General features: G+C 41.6%; 1 protein-coding gene across 5 annotated transcripts in view; it reads left to right on the top strand.

The window, feature by feature from the left end:
• The window catches only part of FAR2 (fatty acyl-CoA reductase 2), a 132,180-nt gene extending 113,580 nt beyond the window's left edge, over positions 1 to 18,600 (top strand). For all 5 annotated transcript variants that reach the window (XM_051638138.1, XM_051638168.1, XM_051638162.1 and 2 more), the window contains exons 8-12: positions 2,056 to 2,123; positions 6,741 to 6,912; positions 11,496 to 11,625; positions 12,304 to 12,431; positions 13,225 to 18,600. In XM_051638138.1, coding sequence (XP_051494098.1) covers positions 2,056 to 2,123; positions 6,741 to 6,912; positions 11,496 to 11,625; positions 12,304 to 12,431; positions 13,225 to 13,387 — 661 coding nt within the window. In that variant the 3' untranslated portion in view covers positions 13,388 to 18,600. The remainder of the gene's footprint in view (positions 1 to 2,055; positions 2,124 to 6,740; positions 6,913 to 11,495; positions 11,626 to 12,303; positions 12,432 to 13,224) is intronic.
• Positions 18,601 to 25,260: the final 6,660 nt, after the last annotated feature.

Genomic DNA, 25,260 nt, shown 5'->3' with positions numbered 1-25,260 from the left:
CAATGCCAGTCAAATAAAAGGCAGAACTATTTTACTTTGAAAGACAGAGTAAGCCCTCCAAGCTGAGGGTAGAGAAGAGCTGCAGTTACCTAAATACAGGGATCTAAAAAAGCACCTCACCAGCTCTTCAGATTTGTTTTTCTCATCTTTTTATTCCCCTTGATCAGCAACAGACAAAGCAGCACAGTCAAGGAAGAATAAATACAGCATTACACACAGCCCCCTGCGAGCCTCCCAGTGAAGAGAGCTACGGGCTCTCCATAGAACTGGAAAAAGGAGATGCACACATGCTGATGAGCTGTATCTCAGCACAAAGGTCGACTTCCTGACTCTGGCCATGAATGAGAAGTGCCATTTTTTCTAATTTTTCATTGGTGAAAGATACATGCTTTTAATCTGGTTCCCACACAAATAATTATGAGGCTAAAGGAGCAACTGCAGAACTTGATTTAGAGCTTTGTCTAGCTGGGCACAACCCCAGGGTTAGCAATCTGTAAACAAAAACATAAGAGCCTGAGCATTCTGTAAATTTAATTTCTCTGAGAGAGTTTTGCGTTTAGGTGCTGTCTGGAAGAACAGCATGTATGGTGTAATTTAATTTTTTTTTCCAAATCATCTCATTAGAAAGTCAGTATCCTTCAGGGCAGGTGACATTACTGAGGGAAATTAGATTCTAAAACTTAGCAGAGAATTGCAGTCTTTGTTACATAGTGTAGAAGCTTTACAAAGCTCTACACTCCACCAGTGTTTGATGGGTGGAGAATAGAAAAAAAAAATCAACAGGGAGAGACTCTTCATTGGAAGATGGGAAAATGGACAAATTCTCTTTGTTGGTGTTTAATGGGCTGGAGCCACTGGTATAAGTGGAAGTCTGTGCTTTCACTTCAGGTGCACTTTGCCACAGGCTGTGTATGTCACTCAGCACTAGGTGAGTTTTCTCTATGGGCATCTAGTACGGATTCAGTCTTTAGAGAGCTGCTGTATTGATTTCCATAATGCAGATTCCCATGTGAGGCACTCCTGTGTGTTTTTATATTTGACACTCTATCAGACTTCGACTCAAAGTTACAGGAGATAATGGATGCAGTGCTTGACACCTGTCTGTTAGTCCTAACAATCACTAGAAGTCTGCTAGGGATTAGTAATAATGATAATATAGTGCCATCATTTCAAAGCATTCTGAAAAAAACCCACCATTAAAACTGTGCAGTATCCACAGGCTGTTTTCATGTGGTGTTTTGTCAAGTTGTTCTATCTCCTGGTCTCTACAGACACAGAAGTTGTGAAAAGTTCCTCCCAGACAGCTTCCTCCAGTGGAGAAAGGCTGTGAGGACCAGAGGCACCCCAGGAGCTCTGAGATGTTGTATCCTCCAGCCAAGCTGCTATCCTGTGATCAGGGCCAGAGCTCACTTCTTCTTTGGCAGATGTCTCCAGCTGCTAATGCAGAGTAAAAAAAATGCTGTATTTCACTTCCAGCCTTGGCAAAGCAGGCTTAGATCAGACAAGCTGTTTGGCAAATTCTTGCCTTATATTAACAGAAGACATAAAATCATTATGATCTGTGTTTAGTTCCAATGCACAAGTAACAACCAAGCTTTATGTGGTATTAAAATGAGAACTTTGTTGAAAGGGATTGGTTTGTAATCACCACCCTGACAAATGAAGTTTAAAAGCAACACAAATCATATTACGTAAATGATTAAAAGATACACAGTGTGTCCCTGAGGTTGGTTTGGGCCAATTATTTACAGTATGCTAAATTTGTCAGTATGCATGCTTTCCTTATTGTTTTAATAGTTTTTGATACATGATATATAGATTATCTTTTTTAAATCCCATCTATCTTGTTTAACTTCATATGCTCTCTAAAATCTGACTGAATCTTCCTAAAACATCATTTTTATACGATAATTTCATATTTATGAAAAATGACCTCTTCTGCATTTTTTTATGAGCTGATGTTACTGTTTCTCTTTTATTACTGTTGCTCTTTTATTAATAAAGCTTTGAGTTCTTTTACTCACACCTTAAATAATACGTCTTTCTCTTTTCCAGACCAAAAAACTTGTTGGTGTGCAACTGCACAACAGGTGGAATCAACCCTTTCTTCTGGGGAGAAATGGGTAAGGTCTAATTTCAACCTAGAACCTGTCAAACATCAACAGCATTCCTCAGCCAGGCTTTGAAGAGGTGGTTTTCCTGGTTTTAGGTGGCATTCAGCAGCTGCCATTCGAACTGCACATGAGAGGCTCAAACGCAGTCAGTGAGGATGCTGTGAGCCACAGCTCCTGGTACTGGGCATTCAGCTCAGGAAAGCATTTATTCAGTTTTCATTGTGGGTGTAATCACAGAACAACCCAGCAAAGTACGCGGTTTGCTGCAATGGGGTAATAAAGTGATGGGAAAAGGAATGGAGAACCAGACGTTGACTTAATTCCATGAGAAGATGCTCTGCGTAGCTGTAACAGGGCAATCTTCCTTTTCTGAATGAGAACCTCTTCTGCCTTTGGTTGTCTGTTTGGGGGTTTTTTTGTGCACTTGGAGAACCTGAAGAGCGAATGAAAACTAGTATATCGTGGAAGTAGCATAGCCTTTCTTCCTCTTTCTGTGAAGAAAATTGTGAATAGAAATAATGGGTGTAGCCTTGAGAAGGCAAACCTTGGCCATGGCAGGTGTGCTTCAAGAACAGTTTGCCTTTTGATCATTAATTTTGTCAGTGGAAGACTTGAAATTATTTTTGCAGCTGACTTTTTTCTTCAAGTGGAGGTGCTTCTGAGGCTGGGGTGAAAGAAAGGGCGACAAATCCTGATACTATTCAGTAAAATACTGTCACTCAAACTGAGCAGCACAAATGCTACGTTCCATCAGGACATTCATGGACAGATGTACAGGGCCTGATTCACTTGCTGTCACACATTAATTCATATCTCTGTGCTTTAAATACAGGATGCTTGCAAATCACTACTGTGCTGTTTCACCTCTCAGCCTTGGCTTTGTATTTGTCTCTGCATTATTTAATTGGAAAACTGTAAGTCAGCAGAGAATCAGACCGTAATTGCTTTTGGAGAACAAGGCTTGTCTGAAAATCCTACTAATGTTCCACCATGAGATTTGATCAAGTGATTTAGCAGGCAAGAGTTTTTGGCAGTTGGCTGAGCCATCTGAAAATCACACCAAGTTCCTGACATTTTTCTGAATGAGAGTTCCAAAGCTGTAGTTTGTCACAGACTGAGAGAAGAGATGAGACTTCATAGGTAATTGCTGGAAAATGCAGCCAGTCTTCATAATTTGTAAACTCAGATGTTCTGTGGCTTTCTCACAGGAGTAAATGCAAAGCTCTTCACAGGCTGCTACTTTAGGCAACGGCCACTGTAGCACTGCTGCCTGAGGTCTGCCTTTCTTAATCCATTTTCAGTGTAATTTTTCTGATGAAAACAGCACTGTATTAATGCATTGTAGCTGATCTTATTCTGTTACTTTGCTCGTAACCGTGGATTTAGCAATTAAATATGTAAGTGCAGCAGAATCTTGCATAAGCAAGGGGCCGAAAGCAACGTTTTAGTCTTGGGTGACACTGGGAAGCTCTTTCTGCTACATGTTATATCCACAGTTTTCCTGAGACCCTCAGGCTCCTGAAGGGTGTTGGGTACAGATTCACAGACAGGAATTAGGGTGGAGTATTGAAGAGCAAAACTTTGCCCATAAAAATGTTGCATGGTTTAAGAAATTAGTTTCCAATACGTTTATTGCATTAGGTTGTTATGACTGCAGCCATCCAGTCTGAATTCTCAATCTAGTTTTCTACCAATTTATTTTTGGGGGGGAAGGAGGAAAGAAGGGAAAGATCAGAGAAATTGGGACAGGAGTGGGCTGAAGGTGCCCTGGGTGGGGAAAAGACATTACTGAGATGGGGACATTTTGAGCACATAGGTAGTGAGCTTAGAGAGAAGGAGAAGAAAGAGATTCTAGAAGAGAATTCTTTGAAAAATATGTAAGTCTAGTTAAGAGTTTCTGCTTGAACATCCATTTCAGATCAATTTATTCTGCCAATCTCCAGATACATACAGACTTCTAATGTGAAAAGGAACTTAACTGGTATATTTATTTTCCAAACAAGGCTATGCCTTTGGATTTTTTTTCTTACTGTTTTCCATTGCTGTTGTTATTTTTCCTGCTGTTACCAAATGTCATCAGACAACTGAGTATTAATCTGAAGAAGTGTATTCTGCTTGGCTGCAATGCAAATCTTGCTAATTTGACTTTGTGAAATACATTGTGCAATTTCTGCTCAAAACTAAACCTTAAAATAGTGATCAGCATGGGAAAATGTAATTTCAATGTAGCCTTGACAATCTTGCTAGGTGAGACTGGTGTCTCATTCTCCCCATGCTAAATCTGCCTTTGAGATGTAGAATTTGCTTCTGCATTTTTGTGCTGTGGTTGGAGGGGAAAGGCCACCCACCCAGTAAGTCGTTTCAGTAGCTTCTAGAGGTGATGTTTGGTTCAAGGTTCTCTGCCTGACCCCTCTGTCTGTCTGATTTTTCCTCTCTCTCTCTCTCTCTCACCAAAACACAAACTGTTAGAGCATGACAGATCTGCTACACTTGAAAAGTTGAACACTTTCCAGAAATTAGGAGAGAGAGCAGTTGAGCTGAGACAGTGCAAGCCAGGGTAAGGTTGGTTCATGAAGAAAAAGCCCATAGCATTAACTGTTCCAAGTTCTGCAACACTGGTGTTGCCCTGACTTCCAGTAAGTCTTTCAAGTTAGTCTCACTGCGTTCTTATGTGCATTTTAGAGCAAAACTGCTTTCATTCCTGGATTTCAGACTTCTTGAGTTTTCAGCAAGTCTCTCATCTGCTCTTGACATACATGCTTCTCACACCAATATCACAGACTAATGCTGTAGCTCCTTTACTGCAGCTGCATTTTCTGCTACAGGCCTTAAGTAAGAAAGATAAGTACATGGCTGATTTGTGTGGATCTGGTTTGTTGCCAGTGATCTGAAATGACAAGGGCTGCACTTTCCACTGACTGATTAGTTCTTTCTTGTGATCCTGGTCAAAGGTACCAAAAGTGCACAAAGAAAAAAAAAAAAAGCCATTAATGTCTTTAACATGTTTCCAAAGGGAAACCTTCCTAACCAGTAAACACTGGAGTTTACTTCCAGGAATAAACACTTTTCCAAATCCTCAGTAAAACCATTCCAGCGTGCCCTCCCTGCCAGGCACAACTACATGGGAAAGTTCAAAGAGGAGGTTTTTTGCTATAATAGGAGTTTGCTTAAATAGGAGTTATTTGAGAGAACATGCTGCAAAGGACAATACTTCCACACTGCAGCCCACAGGATGACCACAAGATAACCACATCATTGCTGTGTGAAACAGAAGGGATGGCAGTCAGTTCTAGCTATTCAAATGCAAGATGAGTTTCAGGAGGCCTGGTCTTCAGCCATGAAACTTGCAGTATATGGGACACAAAAATGAATGGTGAATTTGCACTGAAACTAAATTGTACTGTTTTAAAAGTCTTTATTGTCTAAACTTAGCAGCGAAGTGGCTGACAAGTCTCCTCTAGTTACTGTTACTTAGAACAAGTACAGCAAAAGTAAAAGTCACTAGTCACTGCACTTTAGTGCAGTAATGAGCTGACCACAGACACATGAGAGGACTGTCTGAATATTATGCTTGGAATCTGCTTATCTGAGGATGATCAGGATGTTTCTTGTAACTTGGAAATTCTTACCTTATTTTCTATTTTGTAACATAAGCTTAGAGAGTAAACTATTACATGAGCACAGGTTGATGTCATAATTCTCAAGTTCACTTTTAAAAAATGTACAAAAAACCCCACATTTCTTTGCTGAGTTCGCTGGTGCTCAGGAATAGGAGCACCATCTGTTTTATTGGTCCCTAGGATGATAGTCTTATATTCAACTATTGCAGTTCTATTAAGCCTCTGCAATATGGAAATGCCCCAGATATGCACATCTAGATGCCACTTCTGATGCCACTGTGCCATTCAAGAGCTCCTAATCAGGCTCAGCATTATTTTGTGCCTTAACTTACAAAGTAAATGTAAGTTTACCACCCCATCATTAGTTTAGAAGTTAAGAGTAGAAGACAGGTTGCTGCTTCAGTGCATCCAGAGCTCCTCTGAAAACAGGCTGAAGTATTTGGTGTTGCAGGTCAGATGTGGTTTGACAGGATATAATGAAGTCTTCCTAGAAGCAACACCCTATGTGTGTTAATAACCTGTCCTGACTCCGACTAATATTGACATCAGCCCTTTAGAAAATTTGGTTAGAAATTAGAAGTGTAATTTTGTTTTATGCTAGCAGACCAAAGTCTGATTTCAGTGATCTGAAGATATGGTAACACATTTCTTCTAAATCTACTGCAGGTGAAATCAGAACTGCAGTTCCTTTGGTCTGAAGTGTTTCAGGTTGCAACTGCCTGCTTTTACTCAATTGCATTTTGTTGCTTTCATAAGGAAGTTTACGTCTGCCACTATTAAGTTCAGACAGATTGTGTTTCAAGTAAGTAATAGGTGGAGTAATCAGTTTTAATGCTAGAGGGGACCATGAGATGATCTTGTCCAACCCTCAGTGACATAGTTGGTAGAACTGTAGGTTAACTGTGCTCAGCACCACAACGTGGGCTTTACTGCAGCGTGTTATTGTTGTGCCCACTCAGCTGAAATTCAGTTCTGGATTTTAAGTAAAATGCCTGTTCCCTTACAGAGCAGTATGTCATATCCACATTCAAAAGGAACCCACTGGAGCAGGCCTTCCGAGCACCCAATGCTCACTTGACATCCAACTACTTGATAAACCAGTACTGGGTGACTGTCAGTCACAAGGCTCCGGCCATGCTCTACGACCTGTACATGAGGCTCACGGGGAGAAAGCCCAGGTAAGAAACTGCTTCAGCCTTCTGCATGCCTGCCACTGTCATGGAGAGCAGATTTCCCACAAGTCCTGAGGACTGGCTGCCTCAGTGTGGAGTTTCTGGTCTTCCCTTCTCCAAGCCTTGTCTTGAAAAGAGCGCTCAGAAAGGAAAAGAGCTGCATGGCCGTAGCTAAGCATGGCCTAGAGTTCCCACTCTTTACAGTTCCTGGGGAACAGCACATGTTTTAAACTCAGCTTTACAAACCTCAGAGGTTCCCCAGGCAGCAGGAGAGGACTGCTAGTTATGTTGTCCTCTGTATGGCGAGTTTCCCACCATTGCAACTTTCTGGTATGACTCCCTCTGTCTGTCATGAGGAAAGACTCAAGCTTGTGTAAGGACTTTAGACTGGCAGGGTTTAGAACATTTTGATATTTTTCCCCATAAATCAGATGCATAATTAGCAGTTGCCAGCACTGGCCCAGCATGCTGGAATCCGGGAATTTTCTGAGTATGAATAAATTTTGTATTGTATTTATGAGGACAGTATAACATTAGAATTGGTATTTGAGCCCTGTTAGTGTCATGGCTTGGAGGAAGACAGGCACATGTGTCCCATGCGGAAGGAATCCTGGTGTAAACAATGTAACTCAGCCAACATCCTTTATTCCCTGCCACCACAGAGGAGAATCTGTTGTGCAACACAAGAGCAGTAGGCCAGTGCAGTGTTCCATGTCAGCTGCTCAGTGCTCCTCTGCTTGTTAGAAAGCTGGCTTCAGCTGTTTGTAGGGAGATCCCTGGCTGATGCATTGCTCTGGTTTCTCTCAGATGTTCTGCTATGGAGGGAAATTAGTCCATAAAAAGACTTCCAGTTTTCCAGGAGGCAAGAATTATCCCAGGAATAGAAGAAAACTGAGTATGATCAAGAACAGGCTGGAATCTCCACGTTCTGTTGAAACAGGCAGCAGTAAGATCTTGGCATTGCCATTACAATTGACATTTCTTTTCAGAGAGTTGATTGGCAAAGGTAGTCAATGGACAGTGGCTACAATACTGTACTTAAATTTCAAAGAGAGCTCAGCATGAACTCGTGCTGAGAAGGATTTCTTCATCTGAACTTACATTTGTGACCTGAGAAAACACAGCACAGCAATGAACTTAGGAGTTCACCAAGTCCTTTTTATTTCTTTTTTCCTTTTAAAATACAATTTCTCTTTTCTTTTCACATGCTACTTAAGCTCATCCAGGTAGTGCTGCAATGTGATCAAGAGCATAGTAGGAGCTCATTCTTCCTTTTTTTTCACAGCTACCTAAATATCAGTCCTTTATGCTCTAAGGGCACTAAACCCCATACAAATTTAAAAAAAAAAAAAAGAAAAAAGTTGAATGTGTCACTGAACCTGTTTTAATGGTTCCCTTTCATCTTTCTCTCTGCTTCAGAGCACCTAGGCTTAATTGTCTTCCTGTTTGTCCCTCCCATCTGTTACATGACAAGCCATGTTCATGGCAGTTTCTTGAATTCTTTCCATGACCCTATGCCAGATTTGCAAGCAGAAAGGAGAAACTCTTTTGCTAGGACCAAGACTCAGGCTTCAGTTCTGTACTGTATCCAAACTCAACTCTCTTCAGAAGGTGATGGGTAATATGGAATAGGTTATCTGGGAGCTGCTGCTGTGTTTTGCAAGTCCGCTGTTTATTCAGGATCAGCCCTTCACTGATTGCAGATTGCAGGGTAAATGGGAGGGAACTCAGTTGTAGCTCCTCCTGTAGGCATCACACACAGTCCCCCATCAACCAAAGGGTAGGTACAAGAGTCATCTCCTTCTGCTTTAGACTTTTATATACTGCCTCTCCTGAAAAGCTTACTTGAAATGTTAGCTCATTGCACATAAATTTCCAGATGTCTAGCAAAAGCACCCCAAATGGCTTAGTGTTATTGCTGCACATCCATCCATGACTTGGAAAATAATGTGGTTTATATCATTAGTAGTCTCCTGGGGCAATCTGTCATACCTGAGGTTCTGCTCATGCAAGGCTCAGTATGGGAGCAAATAAAGAAATCATTGCTGTAAACAGTTTTCTAGAAGACAAGATGCATTTCTGAGGCATAGTGGGTAAGGCTGTCAGTGACAGATAATACTTGATTTTTTTTCCTCTCAATCCCTCCACAGTGGAGAATGAGATTTTCTATAAAAAGTCTTTGCCGTAGCCTCTCAGAGGCTGCAGAAATGCATGGTTCTACTTGGCTGATGTTTTTCAGCGCACCATTTCTTCATCCAAATTAGTAAATAATTTGAGTGTGGTCACAACATTTTAGCTCAATCGGTTAGCATGAAACACAGGTTTCAAACATACCTCTCTTAGATGCTTCATTTCTCTTTTTGCCCCTTACTTTTAGCAGCTCAGATCATAGAATCATAGAATGGCTTGGTTTAGAAGGGACCTTAATCATGTAGTTCCAACCCTCCTGCATGGGCAGGGACACCTCTCACTAGACCTGGTCACTCAAAGCCCCATCCAGCCTGGCCTTGAACACCCCCAGGGAGGGGAAGTCCATAATTTCTCTGGGCAACCTGTTCCAGTGTCTCACCACCCTCACACTAAAGAATTTCTTCCTAATATGTAATCCAGATTGCCCTCTTTCAGCTTAAAGCCATTACACAGCCCTATAAAAAGTCCTTCCCCAGCTTTCCTGCAGCCCCTTCAGGTACTGGAAGGCTGCTATAAGGTCTCCCCAAAGCCTTCTCTTCTCCAGGCTATACATCTAGTCAGAGCTCATTCTGCCTATATTAACACTGCCCATACTAACAGAAGGCCATGGGGACAGGCTATTTTCAAAGCATAAGCAGGGACACGCAGTTGACACTAATTTTTTCCTGATGGATTCCATTAGCTCTCAACACTTTAAAGATATTGATGGGTTTTGGGGAGCCAGTTTGAGGGGCAACTTCAGGTATTTGCAATCTAGCCATATTCCTTGTTTCCCAGGTTCCTAAAAGGTGTTAAAACGTTCACAGCTTATTCAAAGCTTTGCCCCATAGAACTTGCCTACACAGGCACAATCAGGAAGATTAATCTGAAGTAATTTTAAAGTAGTTTAGATAAACTGCATTCAATCAATGTGCACATAATTATGCAGAATGAAGGTTCCCTTAATCTGATCGTGTGCTTGGCTTCCAAAATGAAAGCCTCTTTAATTCTGAGTAGGAGTGCCTATGTAAGGTTTCAGCATTCTCTTAGTTTGCATAGGGTAAGATGCACAGTTCTCCTCTGAATTCATGTCCTCACTGAGTCTTTCTCTGCTGTGCTGAGTGTGCTTATCATCGTGGCAGCCACATCTGCACAGAGAGAGGCCAGCCTGGCACCATTCTTCCCTAGACTGCCACCCTTTATTTGTCAGCCTTTTATTTGTCATGGCAACTGTGTTGCCCTCTGGGCAGCTCAAGATTTCTCATGAAAACAGCTCTGTTTTTTCACAGACATCATCCTTTTCATGCTTTCTCTTGCCCTCATTCAGTCTGAGAGAACGTGGTGTTCTCCCAAAATTGACCAAGGACTGTACATCACACTTTTAAAACAGCTGCCTCCCAGAGGCCTTTTGTACTCAGGACCACTGGGACAACTGTAAAATAATCCTGTAAGGTTGGACAGCATTACTGTCATTCCCTTTTATATAAAAATGGAAGACCAAGATAGACCTGAAAGACCTGAATCTCTATTTCCGAAGTCCTTGTTTAGCAGCAATGCCCCTGAAGCAGTTTCCATCTTTACCAGGACATTTGTGCTCCAGTAAAACATTCAGACACATACACACACATAAACAAAAAAAACACCCTGTGAACTGGATGCTTTTCAACATCATCCAGCAGGTGTGCGTGCTGTCAGACCCTTCTTGTACAAGGAAGGACACAAAATAACCCTCCAAACTGATACTGTATTATACAGGGAGAGGAATGGCCTTTAAGAAAAACAGGTTATATATGTATGTGTGTATATATATATATTTTAGAGAGAGTCAAAGAAGCCTGAAGACATGAAAATCATGCCTTTATCTGAAAAACTGAACTTGCACAATTGAATTCAGTCTGTCCGTGCTACAGATGTAGTCACCTCTGTGCTGGAGCTAAGTCCAAAAATCAGAGCCTTGCTTTGGAAGCAAACTCGGGGTTGAGAACAGAATAGAATTTGTGTCGCAGAAAGAAAAGTATCCACCTTGGGAGGCAAGCACTATACCTTTGTGGTTTTGGAATCTCCTGTGTTTATATTAGTTCATGGACTCTCCACCTCAAATGTGGTACATCATGTAGATATACCTCCAACTCTAGTTTAGTTTGGGCCGGTAAGTTAGGCATCCATCCTACCCTGGAAAATGCACGTTTGCACCCATGCTCGAGCCAACAATAAAATCTGGATAGCTGTAGGCTCAGGACTCAGCTGGAGTAGTCACAGTTGCTGAGCAAGTTCTCAGCCTGATGAGCACCAGTGCAGTGCTCATCAGGAACTGCCATGCCTGTTCATCTGGATTGGTGGAAACATCTGCAGAGCAAACCGGCAGGTTTTGCTTAAGGTCCAACCCACCATCCATCTCTGATGCTCCTCCTCTGTTTCAGAATGATGAAGATTATCAATCGACTGCACAAATCTATGATGCTCCTGCAGTATTTCTCCACTCAGTCCTGGGATTGGTCTTCAGATAATATGAATATGTTAATGAGTCACCTTAACACAGAGGACAAAAAGGTAAGTGTATCCTGATGTGGACTGCTTATCTCCAGTTCCCTTCATCTGCAACTGTTATTTTTGGTGTATTGTGAACTTCCAAATGGCATCTGCCTAGATGACTGGAATATTGACTTCAAGTTGAAATAATTTATTTCTTCCTTGCTTATTAAATAACTTATCAGGAACCTTCAATTTATGATAGGAGAATGTTTTCTCCTGAGGTATATTGCTCTTTCTTCTGATACAGGTCCATCACTGCAGTCTTTCCAGCTAACATGGCAGCTCTCAAGCTTGTGCTCTCAGATTTGTACTTGGCCTTTAAACAATCTTCTTCTTGTTTGTTTTTTTTCCAAGGACAAAATGGACTGTACTTTTTCTTCCATTATTTTGTGTGTGTGTGTGCAATATACACCTGCATGTGTGTGTACAAATACACATATTTGTGCACAGACTTAACTTTCTTTTCTGCCAAGTAGCATTAAATTTCTGCTTGCTTTACCCAAATTCCCAGCTGGGTAAGACACTCATCAACAGCTGTGAAATACAACGCTTATGTCTTCTTGGCAACTTGGTGGCTTTACGAACTTAACAGACAGGGCCTTTTCAGGAACAGAGGTCAGTGAAGAACTGATGCTTAAAGTAAACTTATTTTTGAATTCTGGCATTTAACTTCTGCTCTTTGACTTTAAATCCCAGGTATACAATTTTGATGTTCGTCAGCTGCACTGGTCAGAATACATTGAAAGCTACTGCCTAGGTGCTAAGAAGTACTTGCTAAATGAGGACATGGCTGGCATTCCAGCAGCAAAGCAGCATTTACGAAAGTAAGTCATACCCAGTGACAAGGACAAGACCTCCTGGCTACCTTCAGTGGCTTTTGAGGAAAATCATTCTATTTACATTGCAATAATTGCATGGAGATAAGCATAGCATAGCTTATTTCTTAGGGGAGAGGGCTTTCAGCATTTCATTTTTCTGTTCTGTAAAAAAAAGAGGACTTTTGATGACACTAATGATCAGAGGCTAGACTTCCCAGCAGATAACCAAGTAACAAAGTTACAGTCATATCATAGAATCACAGAATGGTTTGGATTGGAAGGGACCTTAAAGATCATCTCCCTCCAACCTCCCTGCCATGGGCAGGGACACTTCCCACTAGACCAGGTTGCTCCAAGCTTCATCCAACCTGGCCTTGAACACTCCCAGGGAGGGGAACTCTAAAATTTCTCTGGGCAACCTGTGCCAGTATCTCACCATCAGCATAGTATAGAATTTCTTCCTCATATCTACCCTAATATCAACCCTCTTCCACTTTCAAACCATTCTTCCTTCATTCTCCTTCTCAGTGTGACTTCAGTGTCTACTCTCATCTGAAATGAGAGTACAGGGAACAAGAGACACTTGCAGTACAGTATTCCACCTATCCCTTTAACTATTCACTATTTTGTAACTTCAGCATAGTCCTTGGTGAGATGGTAGGGTTGTCTTAAAGATAACAGGAATGGCAAAATCCCAAGGGCCACTTGTAAACAACATTACCTGTAGCAAGTGAAGCAGGCTGCTAAGCTTGGTGTTGTTGTTGCCTTCCTCCATAAGATGCCTCTTTCTCTTTCTCAGGCTGAGGAACATCCAGTATGCATTCAACACCACCCTCCTGGTGATCATCTGGCGCATTTTCATTGCAAGGTCACAGATGGCTCGAAACATCTGGTACTTTGTAGTGAGCCTCTGCTATAAGTTCCTTTCCTACTTCAGGGCATCCAGCACCCTCAGGCACTGAAGCCGTCCATCAGCAACCAGCCTCTTCCCAAAGGACCTCCATCTCCTCTAATCAGCAGCTATGGGCATCGGGGTCTGAAAGTAGCAGAAAAATCCACACCCTCCATCAGCAGCCTGCGTTTATTGTGCACTGTTCTATATTCACCTTTTTAATTTCAACTAATGTTTTAATACGTGGTGGTCTTTCTTCCATAGGACCAGGCCAATTTTTAAAGCCATAACTGATGCTTTAGGAAAAGGTCAAGCTGGAACCATTCATCTAAGAATCCAATGGAAGACTGAGAGTAAGAATTAACCAAAGTCATTGTCTTCCCATGTACTACCCAGGCTATCTCAATCCCATCTTCTTCCTCAAAAGAGGCAAATTTAAAGCATACAACCCAGGAAGAAAAGGAGGCCATAAGAGAAGACCCAACCAAGGAAATGGATCTCTAAGAGATCTTTCTAAAGAGGCTATTCCTTCATCCTCATTCAGTGAAATGGTACCTTACTGAAAAACAAGATTTCATATTTTCAGTTTTTCAAAACTTAGTGAGGGCAGGAAAATCAGTTACACCTTTCCAGTGAACACACTGAATAGTTTTCAGATCTTGTCTTATATTGCTACCAAGGACTGATACTTTCAAGCCATAACTGAAGACACACATAAAATTCATGTACCTGTGGTAATTCTACTCACAAACTGCTTTCTTATGGACAGGTATTCTTTCTCCGTGGTTACGGTTGCAGTCTGTTAAAATGCCCCATTCTTTTTTGGCTTTAAAAATGCTGTATTTGCTCTGAGAATGAAGAGAAGACTTCTTAAAAGATTGAAGAAAAATTCAGAAATTCTCTGTTGTTTTTGAGGAATGGGTATTTTTCCCCCTTCCATTTGTCTGCAGAAAACTTCTCTCCCTGTACTTCAAAAACAGCCCAGTACTGTCCTTCATTCCTCCATTACAGCTAAATCATTTTGCAATTGATCACTTCCACTGGCAATGAAAGGATAAATATATGTATAGAGGAAATCCTACCTGGTCAATTCTGCTGCCACTCCTGTCAGTAGGAATTAAAAAGTCTGAAACTTGTTTTTGTTGAGAATAGGAAAGGTTTAATTGACTTCTGTGATAAAACAATCATGCACTGGGAAGGTAATGCATTTTGTCCTACATCACAGTGTAGAATGGGTCTTCTCAACACTCATGACTGTTAGAGGTATTTATACTTCACTAGATACACCAAGGTATACCTAGTGAAGTATAAATTCCAGGGGGTGGAGAAAGAAAGACCCTTCTTCAAAGTAGCTGGGGCTGCAACAGCTTTGGTGCAACCACAACAGATTTATTATGCTATCAGCTTTTCAAAGTCAAATCTAATACTGTAATATTTTTATTTAGATCATACTGAATAAGCACTTGAAGATTATCAGACTTTAAAACAAGTAGTTTTTGAAACAGTGCAGCATCCAGTTTTTCTAGTCTTGTGTCATGCTAGCTGTCTGAAAAAGTAATACTACATCACAAAAAACCAACACAGTTGCTCTTCTGAGAGCAGAGTATTTACAAAGCTGGCATTCTTAAAAAATTATACTTGTTTTTGGCAGTGCAGGCAAGAGCAAGTTGTGATGGCAGTATATTTATATCTTAGGCCTCCAAGCAAATTCAAAAGTCTTTCTAAAGCTGCAAGCAATTAATCTTCCCCCATATGCCCCAGAGGTCCAATTTCAAGCAATTGCCAAAGGATGCCTGCAGCAGAACCTGACCATCATGTCCAAAATGGCTCTAGCACAGGCCTCTGTGCTTGTCACACATTACTTCTGATCTATGCTCAATTAGGTCAAGCACCCAGTTTATGAAGATGCAGGGTTTTTTAAGCTCTTGCCTTGAAACCATAGTTCAAAATGAAACCGTGCTGCTTGTTAGCTAGGTGTTGTCCAGCTCCAGAAAGCTGTCAGTGCATGCTAGGCATTGCTTGTTAGCAAGGTGTCCCTGCCTGGGAAACCAAGAGCAATGGGTTCAGGTGCTGGGGACCAGACAGTTGATCTACAGGGTATATGGTGAAGCTCAGCTGCAGTACACTTGGCTTTGCAGAGGCTGTGCCTACCTAGGCAGAGTGAGGCAGGTTGCTGTAGGGATTCCTCTAGTAAGCCTGCATTCCCTCAAATAATTAATTAGGTCATCAGCCAGCTTGTAGTCATCTCATATGAAAGGCTAAAGAAACAAATCAAAATACAACAAAACTGCAGATTATTTTGAAACCAACTTAATTTAAAAAAAAAAAATCAGTAAGAATTTTAACTCCTATCTTAGAAGTCTTTTTAAGTGCCTGCCTTATGTACAAAGAGAAACAACAGCAAAGGGACTCAGAAGTCTTACGCTGTGCACATGGTAGACAAAACCTTGAGTCTCACAGAAAAGTGAAAAACTGCAGCCCTGCTACACCTACAGCAAGCTGACTGATGTAGCCCAGACCTACCATGAGCCAAGTGTCCTGCCTTCCCTCCCGCACTGCAGGTCATGCAGTGCATTCCTCACATAGGCCTGCAGGCATTCAGAGTTATTTGCACAGGCTGTGCTGTCCCAACATGTCCAAGATGTATCTTTGCTCACTGTAAGCATGTCCCAACCTGTTTTCTGCACATGCAAACAAATGCTTAAGGCTTTGCTCAGAATAATGGCGGTACCGCGTTTTAAAGCTCTTTGGCCTTTTGCTGAAGGTAACAGCCACAGCAAAGCTGCTGCTCAGCCCTGAGAAGCAGCAGGAGCTGCTGGGGATGCTGCAGAAATGTAGCTGTTGCAGAAGCTGTATGCTCTTCTGGAGACCTTTCTCAGCCCCTGCAGCACTGCCAGCAGCTGGCTCCAGAGCTCTGGCCTTGCCTGGGGGAGGGGGATCAAGCTGTTAGCATTTAACACAGACATAACATGCAGGGAGATGGAAATCTAGTCCATTTTCTTGTGGCTTGAGACGCCTTCAGGTAGTTGCCTGACCCATGGAAATATTTCAGAAAAACCTCAGTGCAGAGACTGGCACGTGGCAATGGCCTTTGGGTGCCAGTAATGCCTGTCATCATGGACAGCTGGACCTGGCATAAGAACTTTTGTTGTCACCTCAAGCAGTTGATGTTTTACTGTGTGCTCCTCAGTATATTTGCATTTGCTCTGAAGAAACCCAAGCCCTGGGGAGAATACCTAAAAGAAAACACCAAATGACAGCACTTCCTTTCTTCTCTGTCTCTTGCTCTTTCAGGTACACTCACAACTTTTTGACAAAAGAAAAGCCAAATGCAGTTCTTACTAAGTTAAATCACAGGTCCTGTGGCAACGGAGCACAAAGTAACTCAAACAGCTCAGGAGTGGGTATTACTCATAGCTGAAGGCTTGAACTTTTAATACCTGTGATATTGAAGCAGGACTCAGGTTTTTGTTTGGTTTTGATTTTTTTTCTTTACCTACAGAGGGTAGCATGGTGAGTGCTCTGTGTAGGAGAGAAGGAGGAGCATTCCTGTAGCCTCTGCTCACAGACAGTAGAAGCATTGCTAGGCAGGGAGCATCCAGCCCAATGAGTAAGGGGAGAATCAAGGGATGAGGAAAGTAAGAGCTGCCAAACTCAGAGGACTCTGCCTCCCAGGGAGTGGGGGAAGAGCTCCATGAGCATTTTTTTAGCAGTTACTGTTCTTGTAATAAAATGTATGAACTAAAAGGCTCCTCTGTCCTTACCCAGCTACCAACAGGCAGCATAGAGAACAAGACTGGCAGTCATTCTGCATAGTCACAAGAGAAACTATCTACCACAAGACAGTATGATGGGATTGTCCCTTGAAATCATTTGTGCCTGATTAGGTAGGTAAATGTATCGTGTACCTACCCCCCTCATGGTGTCAGAAGCCTGCAGTGCTGCTACAGAAATAACATGAATCACTGCTGGGCCCAATATACTGTTTTGTTAATACTATGCATATACAGTAGTCTGTAGGCTACAGCTGTGAACTGCTGTGCAAAAGCAATGAAACACAGAATATCATTTTCACTGTCAAAGAGCAATGGGCTTAAACTTGCAATTAATAAGCATCCCCTTTTTTATCATCACATTGCAATAACAAAAATCCCTAGAATTCATCTGAGTTTAAGCTGCATTTTGACTGACAACCAAAGCTGTTTATCTCCAACAGGTCTGCTACCCAGAAAAGAAGGTTTCTCACTATGCCACCCCCTATCCCCAAAACTTTGTTATGAAAATACAGGGACACACACAGAGACATACTGGTATATTACAGGTTGTTGGCCCACGAGCCACTTCCTCAATAAATTCATTCTTTCCCATTTTCTAAGAAAACATTATCTATGCCTGTGTGTAACATCTTTCACCTCCACTCTTCTCATACAACATACACAGATGGTAAAAATAGTGGAGCTCACACTGAAATGCCAGGCTGTGGTTGTTTGGTATGTACTGTTCCAATTCAGTTTAAGATTAAGTTATTAAAACCTACCCTAGTTTCCTGTGTAAAGGAAGCCAAACATGTAATACTCTTGATCAAATCCTCATCGTGAATAAGCAACTGGGAAAAGAGGGAGGGAGGCATTCTTTTGTTTGTAAATAAGCTACAGCTTCATGGTTGAAAGCATGCTGTTGCTCTTCCACCCTTGGTGTCCTACTGCAGAAAGCAAGGATGAACTTTTATTACAATTGGACCCTTTGTTCTAGCACAGAGTAAACAACATTGTACATTCTCCACTAGCTAAATGGTGAATATCCCATTTCATGGTGCTAAATGTCAATACGAAGGTGGTACAGACTTGAGAGGAAAAAAAAACAACAACACAACTATAAATGTGTATTTGGAAATAATTAAAGATGTATTATCCCACTTTTCTCTCGTGCTTAAAAGTAACTATGAATTGAGTTGGTTTGTTCAGGTTAACTTGAAACTGCTTGGAAAAGGTTTCTTGTTCTTAAATAATCTTGGCAGACCCCAATTTATAGTAAAACATGTACTCTCCCACTGTCCAAAGTTTACATGGTTCCATCTGCTATTTCTATTATCTTGTTAGCTATGAGACAACTTACTGTTATAAAACTTAAATTACAAAGTTTCTAATCTTAAGGTGTGTAATCTTTTGAGCTCTCAAATGGGATACAATGGTCAAGTCACAAATTACAAGAACCTCAGCCATAAAATTGTTAATATGATCTTTCTGTTATTTTAAACATTTAATAAAACAAAATATTTTAAAACTACGGTCACTTTCTGTCGCTTTGGTTGCTGAAGGAGCTGGGTACTTGCTGACAGGCTGCAGCTGCACCGCGGTTGCACCAGATGGGTTTTGCAGCTGCCAGGGTCCCAGCCTGCATGGAGCGGCAGCCCCACCTGCAGGCAGCTCCACAGGCAAGGAGAGGGAAATCCCAAACCCTAACAAGCAATGACAGGGCGACTTTAATGCGACCTGGAAGGGAGGCGGGGGGGGGGGGGGGGAGGGTGTATGTGTGTGAGAGCCCTACAAATGCTGCAGGTCTAATCCATTTCTGCAGGCAAGGGAACTTTACTCACCATGACTAGGGCCAAATCCACATTCTCCCCAAACCCAGCAATACTTCTGCAATCCCAGCGTCATGGTTTTTTTTGCATTCTTCATTCATTCATTTTCCTCTCTCCTCACCCTTTCCCCCACTCCACACACCTCTCAAAACATTTTTGGTTACAATTCCTTCATGATAAGGAAGTATTCTGTCCCAGAGATGAGGAAGAACGAATGGAGAGTCCAGGCCCTGGAGTATCTGTGGGCCAAGAATAGAAGGAAACTGGCTCATCACTGTGAGAGGAGTAAAAAGAAGGCTGAGTTTGACGTTTCTCAGTCCCCAGAATATCCAGTTGATGGTCCATGGCTGTTTGATGTAGGCTAAAGCAAAAGTAGGGGTAAGGAGAGAAAGGAGAGTTTACACTGAAGGACTCCAGATAAACAGAGTAGATTTGTGTTAACCATTGTAAAGACTTCTGCTACAGCTATGGCCACAGCAGCTTTTTTCCTCCCTCTTGTCTAAAAGAGTTTAGCATGAAAAACAAAATCTGGCTCATACTATTCAGATTAGACAGAAATATTTTTTCATTCTTCTTTTGAAGTTAATGGTACTCTCAGTGGAATTTGCTATTGACTTCATAATCACAGAATCTCCGGGGTTGGAAGGGACCTCGAAAGATCACCCAGTCCAACCCCCCTGCCAGAGCAGGGCCACCCAGAGCACATCACACAGGAACGTGTCCAGGCGGGTTTTGAATGTCTCCAGTGAAGGAGACTCCACAGCTTCTCTGGGCAGCCTGTTCCAGGGCTCTGTCACTCTCACAGGAAAGAAGTTCTTCCTGATACTTACACAGAACCTCCTATGCTCCAGTTTGCACCCATTGCTCCTTGCCCTATCACTGCACATCACTGAAAAAAGCCCGGCTCCGTCCTCCTGACACTCCCCCTTAACATGATGCTCTTTCACCAGGATGGCATTTTGCCAGCCTTGCTCTAGGCTTTGTCAGATTTATACTACATGTCCTAGTCCAATAAGAAAAGACAAAGATGTTGAGAGCTTTTTGTTTGTTGGTTTCTGCATTTTGTTTGTTTTTAGAGAATAAACAGATGATAAGCCTTTCAGCCCTGCAAGTTTAAAAGATGAAGAACAGAGACAGCACCTCATAATGCCGGTCTTTTGTAAGGCAAGCATAGATAACATCTAGTAATCATCTCACCTCTTTGCAATATAGCAGAGTTTCATGAGAAAAAAACATGGCATTATTGTGAGACTTTCTGTAATGAAAATTATTTCAAATCCTGAAATCCCAGGCATACATCAAAACATGGTTTTCATTTTATTAGCAATTTTTTCTTAAAATGTCGCTTTCCTTTTTTTAATGTAAATGTGATCTTTTTCTCCCTAAAGAAACTATTTTCCATTAGGATGCACTCAGCAGGAAAGCTCAGATTCGGTGTAAAATACAAAGACTTAAAGGTCAACCTGGAGACTTTAAAGCTTGTCTTCTGACATTCTGATGACATAGTATTATCAAGCCAAGTAATCAATTAAATAAACTAGGGAAATTGTATTACTATTCATGTCCCAAGAGAGGAAAAAAAAAAAGAAACAGGGAGGAAGAAAATTATATCATGATGGACAACCAATCCTTAGCTGATACACCACAGCTTAAATTACAGGTCTCAAGGGAAGCCAATTGTCCCCATTTCCCTCAACTAAGGACAAACAGAAGTTACTGTTGTTCATTAAGAACTCCCCAACCCTGATGTAAAAGCCACATCAAAATTAGACATCAAGGAAATGCATCTTCTATGAAAATGAACCAGGATGAGGTCTAGGCCAGAGAGCATCAAGGCAATTGCTCTGAAGCTGCCTTTGAAAAGCCACCTAGTAGTGATTTCCATAAGCTGGCAAAACAGAACACACCAGGGGAAAACTCACCAAATCTCTTTAACACCATTATTCTGCATCCCACTGTCCTCAGCTATGTCCCCATCCGTGTTCAGGCACCATGGAGGAAGAGGAGGGAGTAAATAAAGAACATCATAGATAAAGGTCTGCTGACAGGGATTGCGGACACACAGACACAAGTGACAGTCCCTACCTGCACAGGTATCTGTCTGCACGTAAGTCAAGACCAGCAAAGAAAGTGACTTTTAAAACCACTGCTCAACAAAATCCACCATTCACCAATTGTTCCTGAACAGGGTACACAGCGAGCTTTGCAGAGGGCTTCCAACAGAAATCCCCACCTCAGGTGGTGACCCGGCTTCTGTATTTCTGATTCACTTCCCACTGCAAACTCCTCCTCTTCAGTCAAGCTCTTCGGGCTCCTAACCACTTCTGAGGCCACACTGACCTAGAAGGGTACTTGGGCAAGCTGCTGCCAAAGTGCAATATAATTAAGTGGCCTAAATGTATATAAACAAGTTAGAGAAATTAGGGCTGATGAAAATGCCATAAAAAAAAAATCTGTAGGAAGAGGTTGTGCCTTTATTTACATCAGAAAATATAATGAGAGAACAGGAAAGAACTGAGGCATGCAGAGCAAATATTTCCCTAGGTATAACGCTGGTCCTTTGCTGTTGTCTTTTGTCACTGCTTCTTACAGGATGTGCTGTACAAGACACTGAAAAGCCCCCCCAAAAACAGGCAGGTACCCCAGAGACTCTGCCAATTACATCCTGACAAGACAGTAATAGAAAGCTATAGTGTGGCACAATCTTGCAGAGAAGGGAAGGTGGATTAAAATTCATTCTATTCTTTCTCATCGTCTCAAGCCTTCAAAAATTAAGACATTTTGGAACTGAAGAAAAATTTACAACTACAAATAGTAAAAACTAGAGTTGTAATGGTAGAGTAATAGACAAAAGTTTGACTACTTGCAAGTGTGAAAGGCAGTAAGTCACTCAACAATTCATTCCTATGTTTACGCAACACTGAGTTTAAGGGCAATTTTTTTCCTTGAGTTAAGCCTGTCTTCACAATCTACGATTATTGAGCACATTTTAGCACTGCCCTCTCACTTCCCCTCCCAACAGAGGCTGATGTGACAATTAGTCTGGGAAAAGAGGCATGTTAGCTGCCTGTGGAGGTCTCCAGACAGTTTGCTACCACTTAACATCTCTGAGAAAACAGTGTTGATAAATAAAGGGCTGACAGAGAGGATATGCCAAGAAAAATAGCAAGAAATAAATCAGAAAGGGCAAATTCATCAGTGAACAGACTAATAAACTAAACTAGCTTGAAAAGGCAAGTGAGGCTGAAGTCAGGGATCTGACACTGCAGGTCAGGAGAAAAACTACATTAAAGCAGGGACAAAGAAGAGAAGCTAGAAAGTAGAAAAGAAATAAACACTTTTTTTCCATCTTGCTCTAGTGAAAGAAAGCAAATATACACAACCATATTACTTATGACTTAGAGTTCCCATTCATTCTTTAACTCCAGGAACACAGATTGACTTCACACACCAGTTTATAACCCCAGTTGGGCAACAGGCTTTTTATTAGCCATGACACTTGTAAGCAAGGTGTCTTAAAACCTTCAGAGTTCTGGGGTTTGTAATTATAAGTAACATTAATTTGGGAAGCCACCCATAGTGCACCTCCATACACACAGCTTATCTGTCCCATCCTCACACTGCCAGCTCTTCACATGAGCCACCCTGAGTGTGGCAGCAGGGTTAAGCACAGCTCTGCTCCCACACAGCTCAATTAAGTAAAGTACAGTCCCCATGGGAGAAAGAATCACCCTGCTGTGTGATTCTGGCTGCACCACACAGGGCTAAAAAAGCCCTGAGCCCTGCTGGCAGTAAATCCTAGTCTTGGCTGGCAGAGTACTAACCCAAATATAATGCTTTCAGATGAAAGCCAACTCATTTATAAGCAAGGCAGGGCACAGGACAATTTGTAATTTTGTGCATCATTATGTCCCAAACACATCTGAACAACTCCTCCCAGAACTACTGGGGAACTTGGATGTGCTACTCCATCCAAGATGAAGGAAGGGGAGCTAGAAAACGTGTTTCTCCTTTGGGTCCAGATACCTTTATATCTTGCAGTGTCAAAGAGACGAAGAGGTGACATCCTTTAAATCCCTTGCTCTGCTCCTGGAGCCTGCCCTTCTAGCTTTCACCCTCTTTGATTTCTTAGGATCTTAGAAAGCCAGCTGCTTGCCTCAGCAGCAGAAATAAGGAACCTCTGAGGAGCTGTGCAGGACATGCAATTCTTTTTATTTGTGACCCCACTCCACATCACCAAACTGTAGTCTAGGAAGTAGGTAGGGTTGCATTTTTTAACTACAAGAGTCCATCAGTACAAAAACACTCAAAGTTACTCATCATACCACACGGGTGACTTTTCACAGATACAGCTGCATCCTCTGATGGGGAGCTCCTTAGACAAATCTACAAGCCAGTTTTGGGACCTAACAGACATTCACATGCATAAGTAACTAGTTAGGCAGCAGCTCTAAAGAAAATTATATCTATTTGTGTCTAGTCTGACAAGTCAGTCAAACAGATGCTTTGGGGCAGCCCAAGCCACACTTTCCCAGTGTGCTGTCTTGCAAAATACATTGTAATCTTGCATTGGTTTTATTCTGCTTGTTGAGTTTTTTATTCATATTTTAAATTATGTTACCATTGAGAAATACAGCAGAGGCCTATATTTTCTCCTTTGCTATGAGGGAAAAAATTGTATTTCGTACATCTTGCCAGATTTTTATATGCTGAGAATTAACAAACCCTGATGAAACTGAGTTCTGTGATACAACCTGACCTACAGGGCAACAACACCTGCAGAAAGATGTAGTTAATGTTCAGTTTATCTACCACTCCACTTATCTTCATAATAAAATGTGCAGGGTCACAACATGCTGAAAATAAGATGACAGCTAAGCACAGCAGTTAGCATCAGGATACCCTGAGTTATCAAACACTGTAACCACTTTTCCAGGTTTTTTTCTCTCCTTTCACCACTCCCTTTCCAACTTTGTCACATGCTTTTTCCCCCCATGAGCCACAGCAAGGCCTCCGTATTTCCTGGAGCTCCCTGCCTGGAGCTGTGCAGCTCATTATTTCCACCTCAGCACTGAGCTGCCTGAGCATCTCTGTATTGAATCATCTCTGAGGCATTCTTCCCAATTCATCAAGGTCATTTCAAATTCTAATAATGTCCTCTGATATTTCTGCTCTCACTGCTAGCCAGATGTCATCTACAAAGCTGAAAAGCACACCCTGTACTCTTAACGTTTAGGTCACAAATAAAACTCCTAGGCAGTGCCAAACCTTCTCATTAACCACACCACTCCTTTTCTCCCTTATCCTCCCCTCTTTTGCCCTCACATCCTTCCTAGGGAAGCTTGTTCTCAGCAGCTGCTGATAACCATCACTATGGTTATGGCCAGGCACAAACCCTTGCTCTCTTCCATAGGAGATGACAGTGCCCTGCAAAGCCCCTTGCAGGTGCAAGCAGCTGTCCCACCACTCCAGTTAAGGCTCTTGTGCAAGGCATAGCATAACAGAGACTGAAACATTAGAGGAGTTATACTTTTTCTCAGGAATTGGCACAATTTCTCTTTCAGAAGGTTTTAACTTCAAGTCTTAGGAGCAAAAAACCCTTTTATAAAAAAAAATTATTTCCAACCTTCAGATTTTAATACAAGCTTCCCATTTTCTAAAATGTGCTCAGAATGCATAAAGCAGGGGATAACTAACCCTCCCCCTCAAATCAAAATACTGCACATTCAAATATTTACTTTTATACTGTAATAATTTTTGGTCCTGTTTATATGATTTTGGTAAATACAAGAGAAGCAACACATCTTAGACATAGTCCTTTTAATCTAACATCTTACTCTACATTATTACCTGTCTTTACCAGCCTAAGTTACTGATACAAAGTAATATGTGATTACTCAAATATTGTAATCAAAATGCTTTCTCATCAGAGATTCTGAAAATCAATGTATTGCACTGTGCTTAATTCCTTAATGGATGCAGCCTGCTCATCAGAGGATCCGAGCACTTCTCAGATGTTACACTCTGATCTGAACTATAAAAGTCTAAAGGCTCTGGAAGAACATTTATCAATAAGGCAATGCATTGCCAGTCTGGATTTTGCTTAAATCTATTTGATCTAAGTTGATTAATGTAGGTTTTGGCTTAATGCTGGGGCAAGAGGGATACAAACACACACATGAACAAATAAGACAAAATAAAATAAACCAAGTCCAGCCAAACTACAACATAGTTCTAGGTTGGTAGCCCATTACTACAATGGGACAATAAACAGCCATTCTCAAAGTATTAGTGAAAGTTCAGATCCACCAGGTAAATGAAAAGACCTGTGGAATTATCAGGCAAACAATTAGCAGGTA

This window comes from Apus apus, chromosome 1, assembly GCF_020740795.1.
Source record: "Apus apus isolate bApuApu2 chromosome 1, bApuApu2.pri.cur, whole genome shotgun sequence".
Classification (NCBI taxonomy): Eukaryota; Metazoa; Chordata; class Aves; order Apodiformes; family Apodidae; genus Apus; species Apus apus.
Note: the sequence above shows the minus strand (reverse complement) of the source record. Positions and strands in the feature narration are given on the sequence as shown.